Source organism: Candoia aspera, chromosome 3, assembly GCF_035149785.1.
Source record: "Candoia aspera isolate rCanAsp1 chromosome 3, rCanAsp1.hap2, whole genome shotgun sequence".
NCBI classification, from domain to species: domain Eukaryota; kingdom Metazoa; phylum Chordata; class Lepidosauria; order Squamata; family Boidae; genus Candoia; species Candoia aspera.
This window is the reverse complement of record NC_086155.1, coordinates 140020057-140048047: the sequence shown is the minus strand read 5'-3', so window position 1 is coordinate 140048047 and position 27991 is coordinate 140020057. Positions and strand designations below refer to the sequence as shown.

Sequence of the window (27991 nt, the reverse complement as noted above, 5' to 3'; positions counted from 1 at the left end):
ATGGTTAGCACTAGTGCCATGCAAAATCTGCCAGAACAGTATGTGAAGTCTGCTATAGGGACCCCACTTTTTTTTTTTTTTGAGGGGGGAGTATAACATTTCCCAGTACGGGCTGAAGGATTCTAGCTATTTCTCTTTCCTGGTCATTCAATGTATAGCAGCTAAATGCAAACTTTTTGCAATGAGTGCATTGATATATGCGGTCAATGTCAAATAGGAAATACAGTAAAATAACTAGGAGTAATGAGAATGTATAAACAAATGGTTTATGTTGTTTCATACTGACACATATATGACACTAATCCAAGAGCCAATGCCAGAGGCAACTGGAGTATATGTTATGAACTACTTGAGGTATTCCTTCTGGGACTGCTCATATGGTATGATTTCTGTCTCACTGCTTTCAGACTGACTTCACTGATCTATTATGAACCATAGCTGTGTTGGAAGAGGTAGATAATGCAGGGGAACTACTACTGAAGATGCAGGATTAAGTGTCTTTTACCAGGCTATTTAAAAAGAAGTAGGTTTATAAAATTCACGTGAAAATAAACTGATTTGATGATGTAAGTAATCAAAGGCTAATTTTAAATACTCTTTGCAGCAAATGTATGATCTATTGAGTAGTGTTTTGATATCTTTAATCTAAGCACTATTTTGGGAGTATAGATTATACAATTTGTAAATTTAAATGGAAGTCCCAATAGGGCATAGACCTTGAACTTTAATCACATTATTAAATTACATTGGATTCTGAGCCTATTTGGACAGAATGTTTTATCAGCCTTACAAATATCATAAAAATAATGCTAATGCTAATTTAATAAGTCAGTATAGGAATATTATGCATTATACTGTATATACATAGCCAATCCATATCAGATGAACAACAACACAGATACTTTACCCCTCTGATTTTAATAGTTCTGGGTTGTGCCCATGACAGATTGATAGATGGACAGAGAGATAGATATTAGATAGGCAGGTAGGTGGATAGAAACATAGATTCATTCATACATGCAGTATTAGATTTCATGTTCCAAGTATGCAGTAGAATTATTGGTAGCCTTAGGCAAGCCACCACTTCTTATTGTTACTTCCTCATTTTTAAAAACGCATTAAGAATGTTCTGTATGGATAAAGAGATCAAAACCTGTATACTATAGAAATACTGAATAAAGATTTGATGCACGTTTGTAATTAATAGTAGAAAATACACCCAATTCTTAGTTTTATTTGCAGTGTTATCATTGCGTTAACTCTTTGCATGAAATCTATTTACATTTGAAATTTAAAAAAAAGATATCTGAATATTGTACACTGAAGAAAAATATGAATACAGAGAGTATCTGGGTGTGCAAGTGTAATTTTGTTACTGATATTTGTGTTTTTCCACAGTGTGCCTCTTTTGTGCAGCTTTTAGTTAAGCACTAAGCTATAAACTAAGAGGTCCCAGGTTTCCAGTGCCTTTTACTATAAACTAGCCATAGTCAAACCACTTATGCTTACCTTACTATCTTATAATAATTGTTATTTATTTATAAATATATATGACACTCATTTTAGTGGCTTTAAATGGCTTACAAAAGTAATATAACATACGTAACATTCTAAAACCATTTAAAAATTCTAAACCTATTGTTAAAACTAAAGCCTAACACCCCTCTAAAACCAGCTCTAGTGGCAAGTTATACCACAGTATAGTCCTTCCCAGAGAAAAGACAGAATATGCTGTTGATGCTAGATACACTCTGCAAAATGTGCCCTACTGAGGACTGAAGAGGGTGTGGTGCTCTATACAGGAATAAGTGATGCTTCAGGTAATTTGGGTTTAAGATGCAAAAGGATTTGTATACCACAGTGAGTATCTTCTATTGGGCTTGGAAATCAATTGGCAGTCAAAGCAGTTTTTTTAAACATAGGGGTTTCATGATATTTTACAGATGCCACTTGTCATGTATTCTTGGCCAACTGCAATTTCCAGACCATCTTTAAGGGCTGCCCCATGAAGACTGTAGTGCAGTAACCCCAGGTTAATCCACAACTGGATAATCAGCTGAAATTAATAAAAGACACCTCCCCCATTTGCCATTACTGTTATGCATCTGGATGTACTAGTGCTGGATCCCGGAGAATTCCAGAAAAACCAGAAAGCGCATACCACTGGAAAACAAGGACTCCAGTCCCTTGAATAAGCAACAACTCTGTCTTATCTGAATTCAGCTTCAGCTTGTTCTCCACATCTTAATCTCTGCCCCCTGGAGATTCTTGAAACATCCACCCCCAAGCTTTCAGGAAAGGAGAAGTATAGTTTTATCTCCTCAACATGCAGGTGCAAATGAGCTCCAAACCGGCAAATGAGCTTTGGTAGTGACTTCAGACAGATATTAAATGATGTGGGAGACAAGACAGAATAGGATAATTTGCAGGGGGATAAGCAAATGTTTCTCAGGATCACCTTCTGATAATACCCAAAGAGATAGGGCACTCCCAACTCCCAGCACATTCCAGCCTGCTGAAAGCACTGACTTGCTTATCCAGATGTTTTAAGGATTCAGTGTTGCATAAGTGAAAGGCAGTTTGCCCAATGATTCCTCTGTTTTCTTTCCTCCTGTGCCTCCTATCTTCCAAAAAAATCTTTCCTCAGGTTTGAGAATTTAGCAGAAATTGTGGGCCATAAATTATATCCCAGGCTGTCCTGATGCTTTTGGAACTGTTTTCGCTTCTTAGGAAAAGAAACACTAAATTAATCTCTTCTGCTTCAGTCTGATTAAAATCCATTGCATTCAGGAACGAGCATCATTATGGCAATCCTTTCTTCTCACCCAAAACATTGTAGTTTAAGATATTTGTCCTCAAAAATTCCAGTTTTAGGATAGCTATGATGCTACTGTAAAAGGAAACAATAGCATTAACATTAATTGAAATGCCATTTCTTGGGTTTCATCTATTTATTATCTTATGAAGCTTATTTGGCCTTTATACATCAAGGGGCAGAATTTCCAGTATTTGTTGGAGGATGTGGACATTTTCCTTCCAACGTTACTTGTATTGCATGATAGTAGTTATCTGTTGAAAATCTAGATTACTAAATCAGAATGTAAATTAGAATGAGATAAAATTTGTGCAAGACAAACATTCATTTATCCACATTTTTATGCTATGTCTTGTAGGCAGAAACATTTTGTTGTTTCTGTTTGTGAATCCCTAAGCTGGAAGCAAGGCATGGGCACACAAGTAAATTATTTCTTTTTTTGAAGGATATTTAAAGTAAGTTTTCCTCTTTTTAAATGCTATTTATAAGAGTAATAGAGAAGAAACAGGCAGGCAGGCAGCTAGCTTTCCCTTTTCTGTTACTGGGAAGTGAAAAGGGATGATTAACGAGAGTTGTAGACAATGTAGTAGAAATGGAGGGAGGGGGGTCCATAGAAGTTAAACAAAAGTGCCTTCAAAAATTTAGAGTATTCCCAGGGATCTATAGTAGAACCTCGATTTGCCTGTCTACCCTTTCTAGTTTTGATTAAATTTATAAACACAGCACCACATATTTTCATGAGATTTTGTAGCCCAGGGGCAGAATGAGATTGACTGCACTGAAACTGTGAGGCTTGTGAATTTAAGGCAAGGGACAGGGAGAAATAAGTGCCTAATTGTTTTTGTGGAGCGATTCTAGGACCTCCTCTGTTCTGAATTACACATGGTTCAACTCTTTGACCTAACCAAGTTAGGCAGTGCCTGGTAGATCTCCTAAAGCTGTGCTGAAAGTTTCTATCAATGGCATGCTGGAACATTATCTGTTATGTGAGATGTGTGCTAACAACCCTGCTAAACTACATTAATTACTACTGAGGCCCAGATTTGTGGCAGTCTCAATTATATTTAACCCACCATCCTGAGGCTCACTTATTGTTTGGAAAGGCTGAACCAAAGGAGTTTGGTTTGTTGAATCAAAATTTAATGGTAATATTTTGTCATGAATTATCCTTTTTAATGCTTATATTTAGTATTACTTTTTCTTTCTTATCTGTGACATGTTAGCAGTTTGATACTTGCTTAAAGGAAATGCAATAATAAAATGCCACAACAGAATCAATTTCATATTTGTTCATTTTTTTTACATGTTCACAATGTATATCTTATATTAGGAAGCAATTCAGACATGTAATATTATAATGATGTCTATACACACACAATGTATTTGATATATCACCTGAAGAACTCTGCTCATTGTATGTTCTGAATATTACACTTTTTGCTTTTTTGATGTGCCTTTGAATCAGTGCCTTTGACTCCTGGTGATTGCTAGACCAGTCCCTGCATGTATGGGAACTTCAATTATTATTTAGAATTTTTGCTTTAGTTCTTTTGTTATAAAAATAGTTTTTAAAAAGCTGATATCTACTTCTCTGTCTGATCCACATGCCACCAATCTTCAGTAGTGCTAGCAGGTCACTTTCCAAAACTGAAAATCCAGGAAGGATGATCTGTTTTATATTTAAATTTTATGCATTTATTGAAATGAATTAAGACAGAAGCCAACATAACTGTTTCTGTTTACCATTATTTTACTCCTGAGAATATTTTAGGGATTATTCCATTCTTGGAATCAATTTATATCTAATTAACTCATCTCTTTTAGCTATATAAGATCCCAAAGCTACATGAGATTCCCAGAGTTCATGGTGGATGAATCTACAGAATTTGTTTGCTGATGTTTGAAGCAGTTGCTCACTTCAAGCACACCTGACGTTGTTCATTTTAAACTCGCAAAAGAGACAATATATGCCAGTCTGGGTCTAAATCTGAAGTATGCGTTTCCTAACAGGAACTAGAATTCTGTCACTGCAAAGTCTGTCTTCAGTTTTACTCTCAGTCTGCATGGGGACTGCTGTCTGGAAGTGGTAACTTTAAATCACATTCTAAGCGAGCTGATGATCTCTGTTGTGAGCTTTACCAAGCAGATAAGGGTAGGAAGACAGCTCAGAGCTCAGCTTGTTTACAGCCAGACAGGAGAAAACAGGGAGACACAAATGTGGGCTGACGGTTTCATGAAGCACAATTGGTTGACTGCAGATTCAATCTGACTGCCCTCAACTGAGCGATGATCCGTACAGTATGCAAAATTCACTTTCTTGCTGGTTTGTGCCCACCAGCCTTGTAGCAGCTTTTGCAGAACCCCTGGGCCATGGCTTTGAGTGGAACCAGAACTGAACACAGCTTTGTTGTACCCAATTTCTTCTGACAACAATCACATTATTTTAAAAACTTCATTGGTTTTAGTTGTCACTGGTTATATATAAGGGATTTTTTGGGTGTAGTGGTGGTGGTGTAAGTATAGCTTTTGTAATCCTATTGCAATACTAATAGTTTGCACATAGACATTATAGAGTGTCTTAAAACCCATTTTACAAAACAATTATGTTATTCCAATGACATAAGATCACTGGATTTACAAAAAGGTATTTAGTTACTTTTTTTGCTATTTCAAACTATATAGATTGGCTCATCCTTCAAAATAATGTGTCTGACTTTTTTTGAGTCATCATCTTTGAGGATTTGATGCAATGAATGGAAAATATGTCACTGTGTCCCTTTTAAAATATGCACTGTTGATTTAAGAGGAAAGAAATGAAAATAATCATTAGATAGATTACATTATTATTATTATTATTTATTTGGGAATAATACCTTCATATAGCTGAGGCAGATTGGTGAGTTCCAGGAATGGGTTGTTGAACTGTCATTCTCTCTCCAGCAATCACAGGTAATATAGAACTAAGTTTGATTGATCATCATCACCATCACCATCACCATCACTATCACCACTACCACCACCACCACCTAGTCAGAATGCAAATAAGCTTATACTGCCTCTTCTTTTTTATTACTCTTGATGTACATATATTTACCTTATCCATGTCATAATATATTATAAAAAATGTGGGAAAAAACTCAAAGGACATAATTTCATATGACAAAACTGTGGTCTACTGTGTGTATGTGTGTGTGTGTGTGTTTATTCCACCAAGATAGCCAAGCTGGTTTCAAGTATAATCTTTCTCATTGAATGGGCCCAAATTCTGACTGGTAGTTGAATCTGTGTCTCTTAAAAAAAATAAATTTCCCTGGATCAGTACAACCAGAGATATGTCGGTACACCACGGAAGATGAGACTCCCAGGTCGGAAGATGGTCAAAATGCTACTGGGGAGGAACAGAGGATGAGTTCAACTAGCCGCAGACGTGATGATGCAGCTAGCTCAAAGCCGAAAGGACGGCTAGCGGCCGACGGTGCTGGTGGTGAACGGCGAATCTGATGTTCTAAGGATCAACACACCATTGGAACCTGGAATGTAAGATCTATGAGCCAGGGCAAATTGGATGTGGTTATTGGTGAGATGTCAAGATTAAAGATAGACATTTTGGGTGTCAGTGAACTGAAATGGACTGGAATGGGCCACTTCACATCAAATAACCACCAGATCTACTACTGTGGACAAGAGGACCACAGAAGAAATGGAGTAGCCTTCATAATTAATAGTCAAGTGGCTAAAGCAGTGCTTGGATACAATCCAAAAAATGACAGAATGATCTCAATTTGAATTCAGGGCAAGCCATCTAACATCACAGTGATCCAAATATACGCCCCAACCACAGATGCTGAAGAAGCTGAGGTAGAGCAGTTCTATGAGGATCTGCAGCACCTACTGGACAACATGCCTAAAAGAGATGTTATTTTCATCACAGGAGACTGGAATGCTAAGGTGGGCAGTCAAATGACACCTGGAATTACAGGTAAGCATGGCCTGGGAGAACAAAATGAAGCAGGACATAGGCTGATAGAATTTTGCCAAGACAACTCACTCTGCATAACAAACACTCTCTTCCAACAACCTAAGAGACGGCTTTATACATGGACTTCACCAGATGGACAACACCGAAATCAGATTGACTACATCCTTTGCAGCCAAAGGTGGCGGACATCTATACAGTCAGTAAAAACAAGACCTGGAGCTGACTGTAGTTCAGATCATGAACTTCTTCTTTCACAATTTAGGATCAGACTAAAGAGATTAGGGAAGACCCACAGATCAGCTAGATTTGAGCTCACTAATATTCCTAAGGAATATGCAGTGGAGGTGAAGAATAGATTTAAGGGACTGGACTTAGTAGATAGGGTCCCGGAAGAACTATGGACAGAAGTTCGCAACATTGTTCAGGAGGCGGCAACAAAATACATCCCAAAGAAAGAGAAAACCAAGAAGGCAAAATGGCTGTCTGCTGAGACACTAGAAGTAGCCCAAGAAAGAAGGAAAGCAAAAGGCAGCAGTGATAGGGGGAGATATGCCCAATTAAATGCAAAATTCCAGAGGTTAGCCAGAACAGATAAGGAATTATTTTTAACCAAGCAATGCACGGAAGTGGAAGAAGACAATAGAATAGGAAGGACAAGAGACCTCTTCCAGAAAATTAGAAACATTGGAGGTAAATTCCAGGCAAAAATGGGTATGATCAAAAACAAAGATGGCAAGGACCTAACAGAAGAAGAAGAGATCAAGAAAAGGTGGCAAGAATATACAGAAGACCTGTATAGGAAGGATAACAATATCGGGGATAGCTTTGATGGGGTGGTCAGTGAGCTAGAGCCAGACATCCTGAAGAGTGAGGTTGAATGGGCCTTAAGAAGCATTGCTAATAACAAGGCAGCAGGAGATGACGGCATCCCAGCTGAACTGTTCAAAATCTTGCAAGATGATGCTGTCAAGGTAATGCATGCTATATGCCAGCAAATTTGGAAAACACAAGAATGGCCATCAGACTGGAAAAAAACAACTTATATCCCCATACCAAAAAAGGGAAACACTAAAGAATGTTGAAACTATTGAACAGTGGCACTCATTTCACATGCCAGTAAGGTAATGCTCAAGATCCTGCAAGGTAGACTTCAGCAGTTCATGGAGCGAGAATTGCCAGATGCACAAGCTGGGTTTAGAAAAGGCAGAGGAACTAGGGACCAAATTGCCAATATCCGCTGAATAATGGAAAAAGCCAGGGAGTTTCAGAAAAACATCTATTTCTGTTTTATTGACTATTCTAAAGCCTTTGACTTTGTGGACCATAACAAATTGTGGCAAGTTCTTAGCGGTATGGGGATACCAAGTCATCTTGTATGCCTCCTGACAAATCTGTATAACAACCAAGTAGGAACAGTAAGAAGAGACCACGGAACAATGGACTGGTTTAAGATGGGGAAAGGAGTACAACAGGGCTGTATACTCTCACCCTACCTATTCAACTTGTATGCAGAACACATCATGCAACATGCTGGGCTTGAGGAATCCAAGGCTGGGGTTAAAATTCGGAAGAAACATTAACAATCTCAGATATGCAGATGATACCACTTTGATGGCTGAAAGCAAAGAGGAACTGAGGAGCCTTATGATGAAGGTGAAAGAAGAAAGTGCAAAAGCTGGCTTGCAGCTAAACCTCAAAAAAACCAAGATTATGGCAACCAGCTTGATTGATAACTGGCAAATAGAGGGAGAATATGTAGAAGCAGTGAAAGACTTTGTATTTCTAGGTGCAAAGATTACTGCAGATGCTGACTGCAGTCAGGAAATCAGAAGACGCTTAATCCTTGGGAGAAGAGCAATGACAAATCTCGATAAAATAGTTAAGAGCAGAGACATCACACTGACAACAAAGTTCCGCATAGTTAAAGCAATGGTGTTCCCCGTAGTAACATATGGCTGCGAGAGCTGGACCATAAGGAAGGCTGAGAGAAGGAAGATCGATGCTTTTGAACTGTGGTGTTGGAGGAAAATTCTGAGAGTGCCTTGGACTGCAAGAAGATCAAACCAGTCCATCCTCCAGGAGATAAAGTCAGACTGCTCACTTGAGGGGATGATATTAAAGGCAAAACTGAAATACTTTGGCCACATAATGAGAAGACAGGACACCCTGGAGAAGATGCTGATGCTAGGGAGAGTGGAAGGCAAAAGGAAGAGGGGCCGACCAAGGGCAAGATGGATGGATGATATTCTAGAGGTGATGGATTCATCCCTGGGGGAGCTGGGGGTGTTGACGACCGACAGGAAGCTCTGGCGTGGGCTGGTCCATGAAGTCATGAAGAGTTGGAAGCGACTGAATGAATAAACAACAAACACCATCAGGCCCAGGTTTGACTACTACTTGGGAAAGTCATGGCCAAAAAAAAATAGGACAGACTATAAACTGACATATTTTAATGTAATGTCAGTGTATAGATAATAAAGATATATCTTGTATATACTGAATTCAAAAATTTTCTTCAGTCTGTTTCTTAGCTGGGCTTAGAGGCCACTCCAATTGCTAATAACTCTAAGTGTCATACATTTTGGACATTAGTAAATCAGGTTAAAAATATACATGAATAAAGTAGTTGAAAAAAACCTCAACATATATCAACATAAAATAAACTTGGGGAACATCCCTTAATTTATCAAAATGCAAAATCCAATAACATTACAACAACCCAATCCTCAAAGCCTGCTGAAAGAGTCACACTTTCACAGCTTTTCTGAAAACCAACAGGGTAGAAGCAATTTGGATTTCAGAAGAAATGCTCTTCCATGGAAGAGGGGAAGCAGTGGGGAAGACTTGCTTCCATGACCCCAGTAGATGACATTTGCTGAGTGAAGGATCACAGAAGAGCCCACTTTACAAGAGCTAATTGGACACACAGGTGCTGTTGGGAGTAGGTGGTCCTGCAGATGCCCATGTTCTGAGCCATGAAGACCTTTAAAAGTGACCACCAGCATCTTGAATTGCACCTGAAACAACTGACAACTGGTGCAGCTTTCAAAACAGCAACATTATATAGGCAAATCAAGATGCACCTCAAGATGAGCCACTGTAGTTTAGCTTCTGAATACTCTTCAAGGGCAGTCCCATCTAGAGTATGTTGAAATAGTCCATCTGAAAGGTGACTAAAGCATGAGTGAAAGCCCCCCGCCCAAGATGGGTCATAACTGGTTCACAAAGAGCCTCTTCGGGTCAGTTGCCAACAGCACATTGAGCAAGAGTTGTGAGTCCAGGAGGAGCTCCAGGTTATGGCCGGTTCTGTAGGTGGCACAGTGCACCATGCAGAACTAAAGACTGTATTTCTCTGGAATCAGATGTCCTCTAAATTCCAAGACACTCTGTCTTGCTGGGATTGAGCCTAAATCTGTTTCATCCCATCCAGACCCTAACAGACTTCAGGAACTGGGGCAGCATTTCAGTGACTGCAGCCCCACCACTTTCTGAACCACCTCACCAAGAAATGGAAGGCTGCATATTGGTCAATAATTATCCAGATTTCCTAGGTCTTATCCATCCCATGGCAGTAATTATTCTTACCCAGGAATGTGTAGCCCATTGATGAATGGCATTTCAATCCCATGTAACATCACATCTGATTCTTTCCAATCTACTTTATGCATATCAGCAAACTTATGTGGATTTCATATTATCAAATGGAAGGAATTTGGTAGGACCTATGCCTTCTGGGATGCATTCCTGCAAGCCTTATTTTTTTCTGCTCAGTTCTAGCAGCTATCATTTGTATATTCAAACCACAAAGTAATAATAATACAATTTAAAAGTAATGCCCTCAAACTCATGATGTGGGCAGCCAGGCTGGGAATAAATGTTAAGATAATTTACCATTCTTGTGTCCCTCAGAATCTCTTTCTTGCCTGTCTGTTTTAGCATATCTATAATTGCTTTTACTTCACCTTGGTCTGGTTTAAAACATCTTTGCCTAGAATTTCTCCCAGATATGTACTGCTTGAATTTGAAATCAACATTTGCTTTTGAGTACCAGTTTTAATTGACAATCATGTTCTTTTTCTGTGGTGCCCCATATCATCCATATATATCATGGTTCCTGGAATGCCTTTCATCAGTTGTTACATGATATGATGTAACTTCAAAAGCATAGCACAACCCAAACAGCATGTATTTAAATCTGTATCAACAATATGGGATATTAAATATACATAAATTCAATAAATTTGAATAAATAAAATAAGTAGGTGCTTTCTTTGTCCATTGATATGTCCAAAACCTGGCCAAACCATGTCAGAAAACATTTTTTTTCATCTGCCAGTTGTGGTCAGAGTTCCAGTCATTGTGAGATGTGATGATGCTATCTTTGAATACACTTGGGGTCCAAGCAAATTCTCAGTTTTCCATCTTTTTGAGAACTCTTAATCATGGAAGGATCTCATTCAGTTGGTTTTTAAATATGGTTAATAATTTCTCTTGTTTCCATTCTGCCCAGTTCTCTCTTCAGTTTGATTCCCAATGCTACTGGCACATTTCTTGTTGCATGGACTATGGTTGTACATCTTTTCTAAGAGTAATGTGATCAGTTATTGGAAAATACTCAGCACCATGAATGACGTCTTCATAACTGCTTAACTATGGAGGTATACTTCTACAATGTCTGAGTCAACACTGTTTACTATTTGAAACTTTTCAGATGTTTCTAAGCCCATGATAGTTATTTGTAGATTTTGCATACGAAGTTGCAATTTCTGTTGCAATTCAGTGTAGCTATTCAGTGTAGCTATTCAGTGTAGCTATTGTATCTCTAGCATGCCACCAGTCTGCATGGGAATTCAGCTTCACTTCTGACACCTTATGTTATTTATTTATGAAGAGCCAATGACACAAAAGGTGAACTGACTGCATTTATTAAGATCAGCGTTGAACTCAACTCTTACCAGGAACAAGGAGGAACGTAATTTCTTGCAAGGAACATGCCATTATTCTCCATAACGTAGATAGATTCAACTTTTGTAAATACTAACTTCTTAACTGGGAGGTGGCTGAAATTAGAGTCCAGCAGTGTGCTAGGAATTATACTTAGCTAGTTTTAAATTTTGGTGTCAGATTATTGCTTTTTGCATTACAGCTTAACAAAATGTCTTCTATGGCTCAACTGAAATTATTTCAAAATATTGTCTTGGTGCATTGTTTGGGTATTAAGCTAAGCAAAGATCAATTATTACAAAAAGGCATGACATCAGATATGCCTTGTAGATGGGGCATCAAAAAGTATGTATGTCTGAATACCTTTTGAAGTAGTAGACAGCTTCTGCCTTTTAGGATCTACCATCAACATTAAAGGAACAAGGAGTCAGGAAATACACTGCAGACTAGCAGTTGGTAGAACAGCCATGAAGGCCTTGGAAAATATATTCAGATGCTGTGATGTGTCCATACCTACAAAGATCAGAATCATGCAAGTAATGGTATTACTTGTGACAGTCTATGGAAGCGAGCATTGATGCTCTTGAACTTTGGTGTTGGAGAAGACTCCTGAGAATGCCATGGACAGCCAAGAAAACAAAAATCTATTTATATGGTCATTAGACTGAACACCAACGTGACAGCACATAGTCAGTCGGTCAATCATCGACCAAAGAACTGAAGACTCAGGTCCCAATTTTATCATCACAACAATATTGTGTGATAAGTATGAGTATTGGTAAAAGCTCATTTAATCTGACAACCAGACACAGCTTCATTGCATTAGGACCACATGTAGATAAATAGAATTATGCTGTTTGTTGAGTTTCTTGGGTGATTGAAGGTAGGAATATAAGTTATCCCAGATAAAATCTGATTCTAACTGGGTAACCTCAAAATGTCTTCCAAGACTTCTCCAAATGCATTTTTTCAGTTTGATTTTAACTGATTCAGCTTTTTAGAAACATCATCTTGTAAAATTAAATATGAGTATAACAGAGGTTACAATCTTACCAGTGTCTACTTAGAAATACACTCAGCAGAAAAAAAGTACATTCCTGTGTCATTTTATATGTGACTGCAGCCTTGATCAGTCATTGCAGTCATCTGCAAGAAAAATCATGTATATTTATGAATGGGATTTCAAATACTTATTTTTTTAAAAAAAATAATAATAGAAGCCCCAAGGATCCTAATTCAGATGGAGACTTTGTTGCTGAAGAGTGTTTGCTTAATCCTTCCCAAGCCAACCCCACCTGCATTACTATTTGACCTATCAGATAAAATTACAATTAAAATACATGAATGGCCCTCCTCTCCATCAATGGTGCGACAAATAGTAACCAGGGAGGGAGATTTTTTTTTACCTAAAACATTTGGAAGAAAGAGTTGAATAATTTCCCTTAGTTCCAATGATCTATCCCTCCCATCATTCATAAATATTATTGAGAGATCCAATCCATTGGTCTCTTCAATGAAATCTAGACTAGCCTTGTGTGATTGCCTCAGAATCAGAAAAAGTTCACCAATTTGCAGCAAATCAAACACCAAGGTTATTTTAAAATCTTGCATTGTAAATGTAGGCTAATGTTCAATATGATATGTAAGACATTAAAGACATGAGTTAAGTATCAGTCTTACTTAAACGTGTTTGAATTGACTGTTGATGATTACTCTTATCTCTGAAAGCAACAAGAATGAGTGCCTTAATATATAAAATTACCAATATCTTGAAAGCTTTTAATTTTTAAAAGGAGAGATTTAAAATTATGCAAACAATTTTGGCAACTGTAACTTATTTAAGATACTAAGCATCATAAGCCTGATGGTACTTTGAAAGTATTTGGAAATACCAAACTTTTAAAAAGAAAATGTTAACAAAATTGATGTTTTTAATTCTGAGGAATCAATTCTGCTAGGGTTATGTTAATTTCAATATGCTGTTAAATAAGATTTCATTTAGGCCCTAAAGAACATTTAGCAGCCCCACTAAGGAGAGGGGAATAGTTTTGAGGTGCAATCTGGGTCACCTAAAATGTATTATAGATAAGACACAGATGTGAAGGGTAGATAAGTAGTATGCTAGCAGTCTCTAGTTTTGCTGTGCTTTTGGCAAGTTGCTCTCAGTAGGTCTTCTTCCCAGAGTTGTTCTAACTCCTTCTGACTGACCAATTCTGAGCACTTATTTACCCCGATTTGAGGTTAAATGCTCATATTCCAGAATGAGATCAGTGGTGTGCTGGAGCCGGCTTGTACTGACTCACAATGAGCTGTTTGTTAAATTTCCAGGAATTTTGCAAGACAGTTGAGAGAAGAGTTGAACTGTGATGCCTAGCACACCTATCAGCTGTTTGGCAGCTAGTGGCAAGGTGTGGTGTGGCAATGGAGCATGCAGAACCAGTTGTTATACGTTCATTAGTACATCATTGCATGAGAAAATTGTAAAAATCATAGGTAACCTTATTAATCCAAACCCCAGATGCCATTAAAGTGTTCAGTAACCTTACAAAATGATGGTGATGTAGGTTTTACAGTGTTGATGGGAGATGTGTCATAAACTTAAATCCATTAAAGTGATGTTATTCCATTAAATTCTATTAAACAGATATAAAATTCAATGTTGTACATTAGGATTCATTTTATTCCTAATGAAAAAAATACAAGCAAACTCTTTCCATAATAAGCACTTGACTGAAATGTGAATGATCCATGGTGATAACCCAATATCTACATTAATTCAGTAGAATTGTTCATGAGAAAGCCAATTTTACTTCTAATCAGTTAAACGCAATATAACATACTGTAGGAGATATATTTTATAGAATGTTTCCAACCAAGGAATAAGCTGACCCAGTAAGAAACTGTTCAATGCAGTGAAAAAATATACAGGATACATTTGTGTTTACAGTCCATGTTTGCATTCAGAATGTTCTAGGTTTAGTCACTGCTATTTTCATATTGGGCTGGCAAAATTTGTGCCTGAAATCCTGAAGTACAGTTAACTTCAAAAACACTCAACTAGATGAACCCATGATCTGATGCAATAAAGGGCAATTTCTTCTTTTCCTGTGTAGTGTCTCTCCCCTCCACCAGATGGTGGCAGAATTTTCTATATAGCAACCCCCCTGCTTTCCAATCTGCCCATTCCCCATGCCAATAAGTTTGTTTTTTCAGAATGTTAGATAAATTTGCATTCTGTCTCATTTCTTAGTAAGCCTTGCAAGAAACTGTAAGGCTCATCAGCAGCATTATACTAATTTTTTAGTTGGAGGGTTGAAAGGTGGAAAGATAATGGTTTACTTAAAGTCCCTTGCTGATTTTGCCAGTTCATTATACAATTCAGGATTATTTTTCAGTGTAGTCCACTGATATTACCTCTGCCACTTATCAATGACACAGTTTTGCACATTTGTGATCTGTGATTTGTGATTTGCTCAAAGTGGTTATGTTGCATCATCTTCAATTGCCCCAGCTTTGTCAAGAAGGGATAATCTACCTGTGAGTATTTAATGTGAGCTTCATTAAGATGAAGGTAGCTTTTAGGCTGAGATCTTCAGTGAAAATGTTATTGCGGTGCACTGTGATGATTAGCAGGTAACTCCAATCATGGAGGGAGGGAGTAAAGGAAGCTATGAAATTTTCAAAGTAAAAGGGGTGCTGACAGGTGAGAGCTCCAAGCTCAACTTTCCCTTTGGTAGGCTGTCTTCATTACTTTATAAATGCTAGAGACAAAGAGGCAAATAATTCACTCTTGATAGCATCACTGCAAGCAATTTTTCTTCCTGGCCAAATATCTATGATTGGAGATCTAAAAGGTTCTGGAAATGGATGACAGTAAGCCAGAAGTAGGGAAAACAATTAGCTAATTCCATCTGTACACCCTTATCTTTTAACAATGAGGCCCCTCACCCATTAGACCAGAGCCTCCTGTTTTCAAATGTCATTTGAGCTTCAGTGAAATAATGTGATCAGGTCTCACATTGAATGAATATGTGTGTGTGTTTGCGTGCATCTGTTTTTATCTAGTTTTGAGCAAAACCAGGAAACTTCCTGTTATTTTTACTACATTTCTCAAAGATAGTGATTTGGATTTTATCAATAGCTGTTTGATTTGATCTATAAATGTTTTAATGTAACTGGACCAGTAAAAAGAAAAGAAAATACAAATATATTTAAAAGGTTAAATAAACACATCTTCTACTGAATGCTAGATCAAAAAGGGTGAGGATTCTTTGTGAACTATAATTGATGTATTTTTTTAAGTGAAGAATTTTAATGTGACCTTCATCTGGCATTTGTTTTAACTTTTCTTCTCTTCTTCTTCTTTATTTTTTCCACTTCTGTTGTTCAGTTTAATATTTGACCCCTTTAGTGGAGATGTAAATGAAATGACATTTCAGTGCTGTCCCATATTTAAAATACTGTGTTAGTTGTGGTTCTTAAAGGATGATCTACATTCTTAAGCTCATTTATTCATTTAACAATTTCCCTCCAGAAGTTCCAACAGAAGGCTCTGAAACAAACTAAGCAGAAGAAATCCAAGTCGTCTGACTTTCTGATGGCTGAGCTTTGCTCGATGAGTTATTGCTCATAATTTGTGTAAGGATTAATTAAATAATTACAGACAAATGGCTGTAGGCAAAATTTTGTTCCTGCTTGTCAGAGTGCAGTTTGTAATTATTTTAATCATTTGTCCCCCTCCCTTTTTAAAAAAAAATAAAGAGTTAATTTTAACTGAATTCTATTTTGGTGATATTTGACGCTGATACCACACAAGTAAATGAATGATTAGAAGGAATGCTCTGCTTGTCAGTGTCTTGGGTACTCTTTTGACCTTATTGCTTTTTTCTTCTCCAACAGCAAAAGATGAGAAAGTTCCGACTGAAGGCTATGAAAACCCAGCTTTTACTGGTATTTCAACACATCAGACTTACAAGGTGGGACTTATTAGACATGACAAGCTGACTAGCAGTCTAGGAGCTCACCAACAAAAACTCAGGTTGCGAGCCCAAGCTGATCCAAGAGGTGAGCCTTCACTCTTGATCATCGTCAGCCTGAGTGACAATGGTTATGTCGTTGATCTAACCCATCCTTTCTGTGCTGCTTCAAACATTCCATCATGACTTTCTTCCCCTAATAGGTTGTCCTAAAACCTGCTATGTTGAAAGTGGAAAAACAACAAGATTGCTGAAAATGTAATTCTTTGGACAACTGTTTTTTATGACCTCTAGTTTCTAGGGAGATGCATGTTAGAAGAAGCTTTGCTGAAAGTATCTTCCTCTGTACTGCACTGCTGTGTAAGCTATGTTAAAAGTAAAAAAGACTGGAATTCAACATGATAAAGGGCAGGAGATCTTATAATAAAATTAGATAGCAGGTGCCTTCAAAATGCTGTTTGGCAGCCAAGGATTATCCCTTTAATTTATGAAATATTTTATTCTTATGTATGCAGTAAAATAATACATTATAGGTATAACTGAGTTTTTGTTGTCACTGTAATAGTTCTCTACATATCTCCATATTGGAGCTAGAGGTGTTGAGGTTGAAAGAGACTGGATTATTTCAGGCAATCCAATTAACTTCATTGCTAAAATGTTTAAAAATAAGAATCATCATAATTCACAATTATATGGCACAGTGAATCTTTGCTAAATGCTACTCAATACAGTTAGACTTACTATGAAGGAGGTTTCAGATTTTCAGCAGCCTCCAGCCTCATCAGTTAGTATATTCTGCAACTCAGAATATAATGGCTGTTTTGTGAAATAAAAAAAATTGTTTGTGCCAAGGTGGGTGGTGTGGTGTGGTGAAGCAGAGCTGCTAGACCATCTGCCAAAAAGAAGCAGAGTTACTGTACTGTGGGTCATCTCCATATTGTGTTACTCAGCTCTGTGAAGCCATCACCTCCAGATTCTCTCAGCTTCTTAAGGCTGCAGCTCTGGCCCGCTTGGTCCACATCTTTCCCAGTGGGAACAAGAATGGGATAGTGAATAGTAAACTCTACATCAAGGCACTTCCAGAATCATGAAGCAGTGACTTCTCCATAGGTGGTATTCTGATAGGAAAAGCAAGGAGTGAGCAGAGCTGAGAGGGCCACCACCAAAGGATACCAGAAACATCTTAAAATAGTAACTTAATTAGATACTGATTTTCTCAGCCCTGGCTTTTCCTGATGAAAAAGATAAAGGGAAAACAGGGTTTGGAAACTACCAGTGTGAAACTGCTCCCAGCCTGCTGCCTTCTCAGCTATCAGAGGGAGTTTAGTTTAAAAAGGTAGAGAACTTTATGAAGGTGAGAACTTCAGTGAGATCATCACAGGCTTGATGTAAAGGCCTGAAGACTGAATTTGGAGTGTAGGTAAAATATTTCTTGGTTTTGGCCTGAGGGGGTTAATCAGACTCATGGAGGATCATCTGTGGTGGACAGTCAGTCCATTTAGCTGTGGTGGTAAGTGGAACTTACTAATAGTCAGCTACAGCTCTAACATAGAACTACAACTTTCATTCTGTTCCAGCCTTAACCATCTTCTGCACTGCATTTAGCCCAATTATTCTAAGGCAAATGTCTTACTTGATATGCATTCATCTTATGAAACTGTTCTACTATTGACAAAATGACAGATTTTTAAATTACAATTATTCCTTGTCCATTTGGATCTCTCTTGGTTTTAAAAATATAATAAACTGCTTAATAAAGGCTAAATGATCTAATAGGATTTATTATTGGGCTCTATTAATATCATGAAGTATATTTTTTAATTCATCTCCAGCAGGTCTTGTACTGGCATGATGCCATCTACTGCGTGCAGTTAAAAAGTTACCAGTAGAAATTTCCTGTACAAGGAACATTTATTGCACAAACAGCAAGAGATGTAGTCTGTTTTTCAAGCATGGAAGTGGACAAAGAGAAGTTAGAGAGGGCAGAAATTTGGGAACTCTCTACCTAGAAAGGAACTGACTTTTCCTATGTTCAGGAGAAGACATTTGTACAACTGAACGAAGAAAGAACTTACATATAATATATTATTGGGAAAATTATACCAGGATGCCAACTGCTGCAAAATGCATTATGTTATCTATGTTTCATTTCAATTGACTGCTGTAAGTTAAAAAAGTATCCAACAATGCAAATGTGAATTGATTCAAGGCCAATCTATTTAAAGACCTATTTGTATGTATGTGAGTACTGATCAGGAGCATGGATAGCACTGAAGAACCTGCATCACCATTTTCTCTTTTAACATTCAAGTGAAATATTTTGCCAACATCTGCAAGAAAGCACGTTCTCACACTGCTTTGTGCGAGAGGAAAACAATTACACCAAATAAGGTAGACTAGCTCTGTTATTGCGGTGCACAAGACTTTGATTACATACTGCCAAGATTCATACCAGCCTAGTAGTTGTTGACAGATAAAGTAACAAAAATGAAACTCATTTATTTTTTCTTTATTGAGACCTCAAGGTAAAGCAAATTTTCAGGTCTTGTACTTACCGCATGGCAAAAATAGACCCTGACAGTCAAAGTGTGCCAGTTCAGAAATCTAAATTAAACCTAGTTTCATATCAAAGTTTCATTTAGTCTCTGAGAAGGAGCTGCTGCCAGCATTACTTTTTTTTTTAAAGCAAAAGTAAATATACTGTTCCTACAGTATTTCTTGGCTTTGTTTTCCTTGCCATCTCTCTTTGATCCTTCAGTCGGTGTCTTTGGGTGTGTGCTTTCATTTTCATTTATTTTATCTGTGGGAAGACTTTTGAAAAATATAAGAGCAAATTCCCTTATTTTCACATCCAGATGTGTATCCCATTCTCATGGATGCTAAGATATTCTTCCATTTCATTCCTGTAATAAAATAACAAGAGAAACAAAAATTAGTGTTCAGAATAACTTAAGCAAAACATAGCTGACTCAGTTGTGAAGCTTACAACTGCAGTTTGGTACCACTGCAATCTTTTCTACTTAACAAGACAGGATACTTCTGCTTTGCCTAACTATAGTATCCCCATGATTGTAGAGAATTCTTAAGCAGGGCCATTGCTGCACCGAGAACAGTATTCACCTTACACCAGCAGTTCCCACATTACATCAGCAGTTCCCACAATAAAGGGGGTGTCCACATGGATGGAAAAATAAATGCAAGAAGGGTTGCATCTTTTCAATTCATACCTTTGATCATCACTACCATGGAAAGCTGCTTGCAGCTCAAAGAGTTACCCCGCCACCCATACTATAGCAATCCCCTTATAGATGGAGAATAAGGGTATAATTGGTGCCACCTCTCATTCAATAATATCTAGTGTAAACGTTAGCCTGCCTCTACTTCTCTAAGGATACCAGGAGACCCATTGCTGGAAAATAATAAAGAAACCAAGCCTGTTTATCTCGAAAAGATAAGAGTTTGTGTCAGCTGATGCCGTTCTCTCTCTTCTTAAAACGAAATATAAATTTCATTAGTTCCTGGAGCACTATGTACGGCCAGCTATGGAAATGGAAACTGCTATTCCATCAAATTGTTATGTGGATGCTGAGCCCAAGTTAATACAATTGCTGCTCAGATTAATGAGGCAGCATTCACAGCATCTCCTCTGTAATTAAACACTTCCATGGTTGACAATAGTATTAAAGATGCACCAGATGTTGAAAGCTGAGTGGTGAAACTTAAAACTGTTAAAATTGAAGGGGTCACCTGTGAAACACAATTTTCTTAACAGTTTCTTTTAGAGCCCATTGCCAGAACAATTTTGGTTTAGGAGTAGGTTTAGATAATGTTGTTTTAATCAACCTATCATCTACATTTGAGAATTTTCTCATTAATTTCTGAGCAAAAATAACATAAACTGAACTTGTTTCCAAAATTACCTTTTCTGACCTTCCCTAGATGATAATTATGACACCAGTCAGCTTAGAAGACTTTGTTTTTCCCCCCCTCAAAAAAATATCTTATAAAGTGGTAGCAGGAATGCCCCTCTTGCGTGCTAGTGTTGGATTTCAAAATTAACATTTTGGTTCATGTGCTTCTAATAATCACTGACCCTTACTTCATGTACTTTCCACAGGAAATGAATGCAGCAGAAATTACTTTGACCCTCTGATGGATGAGGAAATAAACCCAAGGCAGTGTGGGATGGAGGTCAGCAAAGAAGGTGAGGGAGAATTAAGTATGTAATTTTTGTGTCAGAATATTCTTTCCCGTTCATGAAAATGAGGTGACAAAGATCACAAATTCGGTTCCATTTAAATATCCAGCTTATAATTTAAATTATAGGTTTTAGCTGCTCTAAATGTGATGGGAAACTTTGGGAGTCTTTGATGAAGGACAGTGTGTTAGTGGACAGATAGAACAAACAAGTCTGAGCTACATTTGTTCTGGCATCCTGTTTACAGGTCTGCTAAGCCAAGTTTCTCAAGTGCAGTTGAAGAATGGAAGGGGGAAATGCCTATTAAGCATGCTAACTCATTAGAAATATTTAAAATACACAGTCAGACTAGGATAACAAGATGTGCAATATTGGCTTGGCTTTGAACAAAGGTGCTGTGGAACTAAATGTATTATCATTGTGTGAGTTCATACTTGGATCTTTTGCTGAGAAAAAGAAATATTTTCTTTGGCCTTAAATCCTGCTGTATGAATGGAATGCAGAGCAAGTAAAAGGATCATATTCATATTTCCTTTTAAAATATTTCTTTTTGTGGTTCACTTCAAAAATATGGGCCTTGTTACATACATTTTAAAAAACACTTTGTTTTTTTTTTTAAAAAAAGAATGTTAACTACAGACATATATAAACAGCCATCTTCTCTAACCCAGCCCCATTTGAGATGTACTGGACTATAATTTCTAGAATTCACCAGTCTGATTGGGAATTCAAGGAACTGCAGTCTATTAGATCTGGAAGATCCTAGACCAGCGAAGGCTGATACTGAAGAAAAAAGAATCTCTGTTAGATATGTCCAGATACATATATGAACAAAGTTAATATATGAGTGTGTCTGTTAGTACTATTTATTTGCTCACAATTATTTATTTAACAGCAACAGTTATAATGGACAGAGCTACAACTACCTGATCTCCATTACTGATTGCTGCTTTCTTATAAGAAGAGCCTAGGGCTAGGCCTTGCCCCACCCCCCCAGAACTGGCCATAGGGAAAGGAGAAGAACCACTGGAAAACAGGGCCTCCCAGTCTCAACCCCCTAATCTGGTCCAGAAGGATACGAAGGATACAATGGTATCGAAACATGCCAAGAGATCCAGGAGGGCCAGGATGGATGTCCCACCCCATCCTGAGTTCTCAAAGGTATCCACAAACATGGCCAATGCCATCTCAGTGCTATAACCTGACCTGAACCCTGGCTGAAAAGGTCCCAGACAATCTGCTTTCTTCAGAGATCTCTGAAGCTGAGTGGCCACCACCTTCGCAACAATCTTCCCTAAATGAAAAAATGAAAGTTGTTCAACATGGTTGGATCCAAGGATGGCCTCTTGAGAAGGGAGTGAACCACTGCCTCCTTCAAGGCAGGTGGAACTACACACTCCCACAAAGAGGCATTAACCACTGCTTGGACCCAACCACTTGCCACCTCCCAAGAGGCCTTAAGTAGCCAGGAGGGTCATGGATCCACAGCACAGGTGGCAGAGCTCATAGCAGCAAGGACCCTGTCCACTTCCTCAGGATCAACTTGTTGAAACTCTTTCCAGGTAACTGAGCAAAGACATGTCTCAGTCACTTCCATAGGACCTGTCCAACCGGAGTCCAATTCAGAGTGAATCCAAGTGATTCTATCTGACAGATGCAAGGGACTTTATCTGACAGCATGCGGTTTCCTGAGCCCTCCTTTCCAAGGAGGCATCTGGTCTTCTGAAACAGGACCACTGGCCAGCTTTCTGCAGATATAATAAGAGCATGAGGATAGTATGTGTATATTTATATAATAATTCTAAGAATTTTGATTATAATGGTAAAATTTAATGCAAACTAAACTTAAAGAAATAAGAGAATAGAAAGAGTAAAAAGTGCAAGAAAAAAGAAAAAAAGTAAGAGAAAAGTAAGAATATAATAAAGTGAAAAGAAATATATAAAGACTTCTGGGGGAGGTAATAAAGGACTTCTGGGGGAGGTATGGCAAACTGAAGACGGTTCTGTGAAAGCCACGGCAAAGTCCAAGGAACCAGTGAGTAGACTAGTTCCTTGGAACCTCTCTGGATAAGGGGAGGATGGGAGGTCCCTCACATGTGCTTCAGATGGCTGCTTCTTGCAAGGAGACAGCAGGACAGCAGTTTTTCACAGGTTGATTGCTGGAAGATGGGATTAGCCATCTTGCTCGCAACTGCGGCAGAAACTTTTAAAGGACACTAAGTTTGCAAACCTCACTTTCTAATCACTTTTGGAAATTGCTCATTAACTGCTTCTAAGCTATTAGAGACCTTCAGAATGACAAGACTGAAAATGCCAGGTGAGTTTGCCTTCAATACTGAATGAAAGAAAATTTTAATCATAAGCTTAAGAATTTAAAGAATCTGAAATAAACAGCAAAAAGCTAAATAAGATTTTGATCTTAGTATGAGGATGGCTTCTAGAGCAAAGAAGAAAGACTATCATTCTCTGAATGCAAGAAACACAGGGTTGTAAATCATCATTTGGTTACTGCTTCAGTATAGCTGTGTCTCCTTGTTTCATACTCATGATCTCCAGTTATGCATTTACTTTTTTTTTTAAATGGAGTTATATTTCCCCGCATTTCCCTTCCTTGTAAGTTATTTTCTGCCAATTCTACAGCCATACAATTCTTGTAGCACTTAATGATCACTTCCCTCTATTTAAATGCTTTATTATGTAGCTTCCTATGAATTTTAGCTCTCTGAATTATCCAGATCTATTTGATTTTACTTACTTCTTTTAGCACTTACGAAGTCAGACGAGAGATTCCTGTATGACAAACTGGTGCAGTTTCTAGATGAAGAAAAAAAAATGATGGTGTCACGTGGTAAATTTATTATAATAAAATTTTCATTCAGAAGATGAAGCATGCATATTTGTTTCATTAATATAAAGACAATGACTAAGAGCTGGCTTACTAAATATTTATCCATAATTAGATTTCTGCATATCAGCCTTCCTAAATGGATGCCCTCCAATTATTTGGATTACAGCTTTTATGATTGCCAGCCATTATGTCCAACATTTCTAGAGGGTAATCAATTGAGAAGGTTGCATTTTACAATTATTCTGCCTAGATAACTAGACTTGATAACTAGAAGTTGAAGTGTGAATTACTTGCTGAATTTGTGAGTAAAATACATGGAAGTCCTGCCTGTGGTGTTACATAAAAGATCATTCATGAAAGCAAATCTTATCTTGCAGATACTGATGATACATGAAGTGATGACCATTTGTGTATGAGAGTAAGCCAAAATTAGTATAATAGATAAAAATTGGGAAATCAGAGCCCATGGAAGTCAGAGCACAACAGAAAAAAATAAAATTTCAACTTAACTCTATTTAAAACAGTTTAAGTAGATGAATTATTCAGTGCAATGTTTATAAAACAGAAGTCAAAATGGAACTGGCTTTTTTAAACAGTATTTTATTCCTCTTTTCAGAAGAAAAAGTATCTGAACAATATTAAAAGTATAGTGTTGCATCAGTATTAATAATAATAATAATAATAATAATAATAATAACAACAACAACAACAATAATAAAAAAGTTAAATAAATATGTCTGGAAAATTAAACTGAAAACAGAACAATTCCCCTGAAATTCATGATATTGCTCAACTGTTCTTCTTTTGCTCCTTTATCACAAGGAAGGAGGGAGGGAGAGAACTAATTCAACTGACGTTGAACACCTAATTCCATAACTTTTACATAGAAATACAGAATTCGAGACTTAGAACCACACAGCAAAGGGAAGTAAGAAACCAAGCACAAGTTCCAGGTTTGATGTATTACCTATTTCCATAGAAAGAGCATACTCTTGAAGCAATTGATCTTCTCTCTGTTTCCTGGGATCCTTCACTACTTAAAGATTCCAAAATATTAATCAGAGGCTGCTGGAGAGATGGAAGACTGCTGTTTCCAGCGTCAGTCCAAGGACTTCTGCTGAATCCTGTACTTTATTTTTAAAGGACCAATCCTTTTCTGTTTCCAGCAGGAGGAGGGACTGGGGTAATCTGTCACTATATGTGATGAAGAGCTATGTCTCTCACTCATGGGAGAGTGAGATATGGCTGGCAAGTAAACTATATTCACAACAATCCTTTTTCAGAATTTCTGATTATACAGGCAAAAGATTCTAAATCCAGATTTTTTTTAAAAGGACAGGGATGGTATCCTTGACATGTACCTTAATATAAATTTAATCAAGGAGAAGGATTAATAATCATGCATGATCATACATGATTTAGAGATTGAATAAACCGTATCAATTCAAGGTGTAATGCTGTGGGGAAATTCAAAAAAGTCAAACCCATCTCAAATATCTATGGTTCCTAGAATCCATATCAAAAAAAGAAGAGAATGGATTCTGCCTACTTGGGGTTAAAGCAAAATAATAATAATAATAGTAATAATCAGTTAAATATCTGATATAATTAGAAACTTAACACCCTACATAAAGCCACCCTGTGTTGGGTACACAAAACTTGGAAGAACAGACGGTAATCCACAGGCGAAAGTAACTGTTCAATCTTGCCATCCATATTTAACAAAGAAACAAGTCTCTTATCAGAATATGTATTTAGGATCCTGGTCCAGCTTGGATAATATTTGCCTTATTAAAACTAAGTAAATAGGAATTTATTTCAAAAAGCATCACCATATATGTCCAATAAAATAGGATTTTAAAACCCAGTCCAAGTTTTGTACCAACTACCTGGCCAGAGATTTAATTGTAGTGATAATTTCTTGAAGTGAAAGAGGTAAAGCAAGATTATTGACCTGATTGTGTGATTATCTCACTAATGATTAAAAATTGGAACTATACAATTTAGAAACAGAAAAAAGAAAAAAAAACCCTATCACTTCATAGGTCTGTTATCTATGTATACAATTCCCTATGAACACTTCAATAGGTGATACTATATTATGTATCTTATTTTATATATAACATTTTATTAAACTTGAAAAACCTTAATTTTTTAAAAAAAACTTAATCATTTATGTATGAACAAAATAGTATTATAACAATATAACAATATATTACTATATATGAAAGAACTAAATAGTTAAAAAAAGAAACCTAACATATTTATATACAAAATTATGAGCTAGAAGAAAAACCCCAAGAAAAACTAAGAAAAGAAAATCCTATATTAAACAACCTAAAATCAAAGCAAAAAAAGAAAAGCTTTCCCTAGGAAATTAAAAAGAAAAAGAGTCCCCCTATAGATAGGAAAGCAAAAATATTATGTATTAATCTGTTTCATTCTGAAAGCCAATAACTCATTATAAGTATTTATTTATTACAAAAAAAAATCACCTTCTGATTTACAGTCAATAAAAACCTCTCTCCCATTCCATAATACTTTTACCTGGTATAGTGTAATAAAAATTTTGTTCTGGAAGCATAAAGCTCGTTAAGTTCATGTTTAGCAGAGGCCAAAAATCCGTATCACACTGAAAATGAAAGGAATAGATAAGGAGGATAATTCAGTAACTTCCCCTTTAAAAAAGTAACTTTAGTAAAATGTTGTTTCTTTTTATATACGATATTCTGATTTCAGATAAATGCTCTGGCAGCACCCAATACCAAAAACAGTGACATAACTGTTACTATTAATTTAGCTAGTTAATTAGTTAAATGTATATGCCACCTTTCCTTTAGGAGCTCAAGGCAATGTAGATAGCTCTGATGTTCCCCACAACAACAACCCTGTTAGGTTGGGGTAAGAGAGAATGACTCAGAGCACTTCCTTGGCTGCGGGGGAGCTTGATCTGATGGTGCCAGTCCAGCATCTTTGCCACTACACTGGTTCTCATGAAAATAGCTCTTAAAAAAGTTAAGATGGAGTTGTGGCTGCACAAAGTCCTGTCCCTTTTTGATGTACACTGCATGGGTGACACATATAAAAATGGGGCAGGGCTCCAATTGTGTGGATACCATCTTGCTTTTTTTGATCTTCCCTGCAGACCCCTCTGTAAAGAGCCAAAAATATATAAGTATAATAGTATACTTATAGTATTATAAAGTATATTATGAAGTATAATAACTTCAGTGAAGAGTTCTCAACATGCCAATAGTTATTGGGATTAACACAGCTTCTCCAAGATGCCCTCAGTTTGTATCTCAGTTCACTCAGTTTGTATAACTCTCTTTTTGCAACAGAGACTTCTCTTTAGTTGCTGAGATGCAGTGGATCAGCAACATCAGAACTTCCATTCCATATGCTTCTGTCCCTTTTTCTTGTTAAGACCAGGGGTTAGAGAGTTGAGTCAGATGACAGGAACATAAGGTAGTAACAGTAAAGTGCTGCAAATAATTATATGGAGAATTAAAGCCAGTATGTAAGGTTCACACTGCTTTCAGCCTTACCCTGAGCATATTCTAGTTTGTCAAACCCACCCCAGTACCTACCTTGTATTACACAATGAGAGTTTTCAGCCATATTCTTGTTTCTAGAAATGAAGGTTGAAGAGAGAGATGATGAAGATACTTTGGATTCTGCACGGCCTGTCAGCTGCAGTAAGACCTCTGATCTTTGTGATGAAGTTGCAGATGAAGACATTCTCCCTTACATTCAGCAGTTTGAGAAAGAAGTTCATGATGAAGTTATTCTCCTTGGCAATTTTCCATTCAAACAGGTCAGAGTGGAGTATCAATAGTCTGATTCATGATTTGCTTCATAACTGGTTTTACCTTTTTACATCTGACATAGCCAAAGTGATTTTAAGGTCTCTTCCACTTGACATTTGAACAATTGGGGATCTAGAACCTCCATGCAGTTCCTGGCAGCCTTGAGCATGGCTCCCAAACACATCCACCAAAGTGTAATTTTTTAAGGAATGGAAAGAGGAAATTACTAAATACATAGGGATTGTTCATATTAACTTTACTGTTTTAGTCAAATACCTGTATTGTAGTCTTACCTACTTCTTTGTCATGGTGCTCCCTAAACCTTGGAAATAACTCTTGTTTTTTGCCCAAAGAAACAAGGAAGGGAAGGCAGGCACTGAAAACCAATGAGCAGAGAGAAGAGAATCCAGATTGATGTGTTT

The 27991-nt window shown here is 37.2% G+C and overlaps 1 protein-coding gene across 1 annotated transcript; it reads left to right on the top strand.

Moving 5' to 3' along the window:
• LOC134494696 (orofacial cleft 1 candidate gene 1 protein homolog) lies at positions 1-27946 on the top strand. Its single transcript, XM_063299942.1, has 6 exons — positions 1-38; positions 16242-16357; positions 16638-16802; positions 20832-20918; positions 23677-23760; positions 27396-27946. The coding sequence occupies exons 1-6, from the start codon at positions 1-3 to the stop codon at positions 27596-27598; spliced, it is 693 nt and encodes a 230-aa protein (XP_063156012.1). The 3' UTR covers positions 27599-27946.
• The last annotated feature ends 45 nt before the right edge of the window (positions 27947-27991 follow it).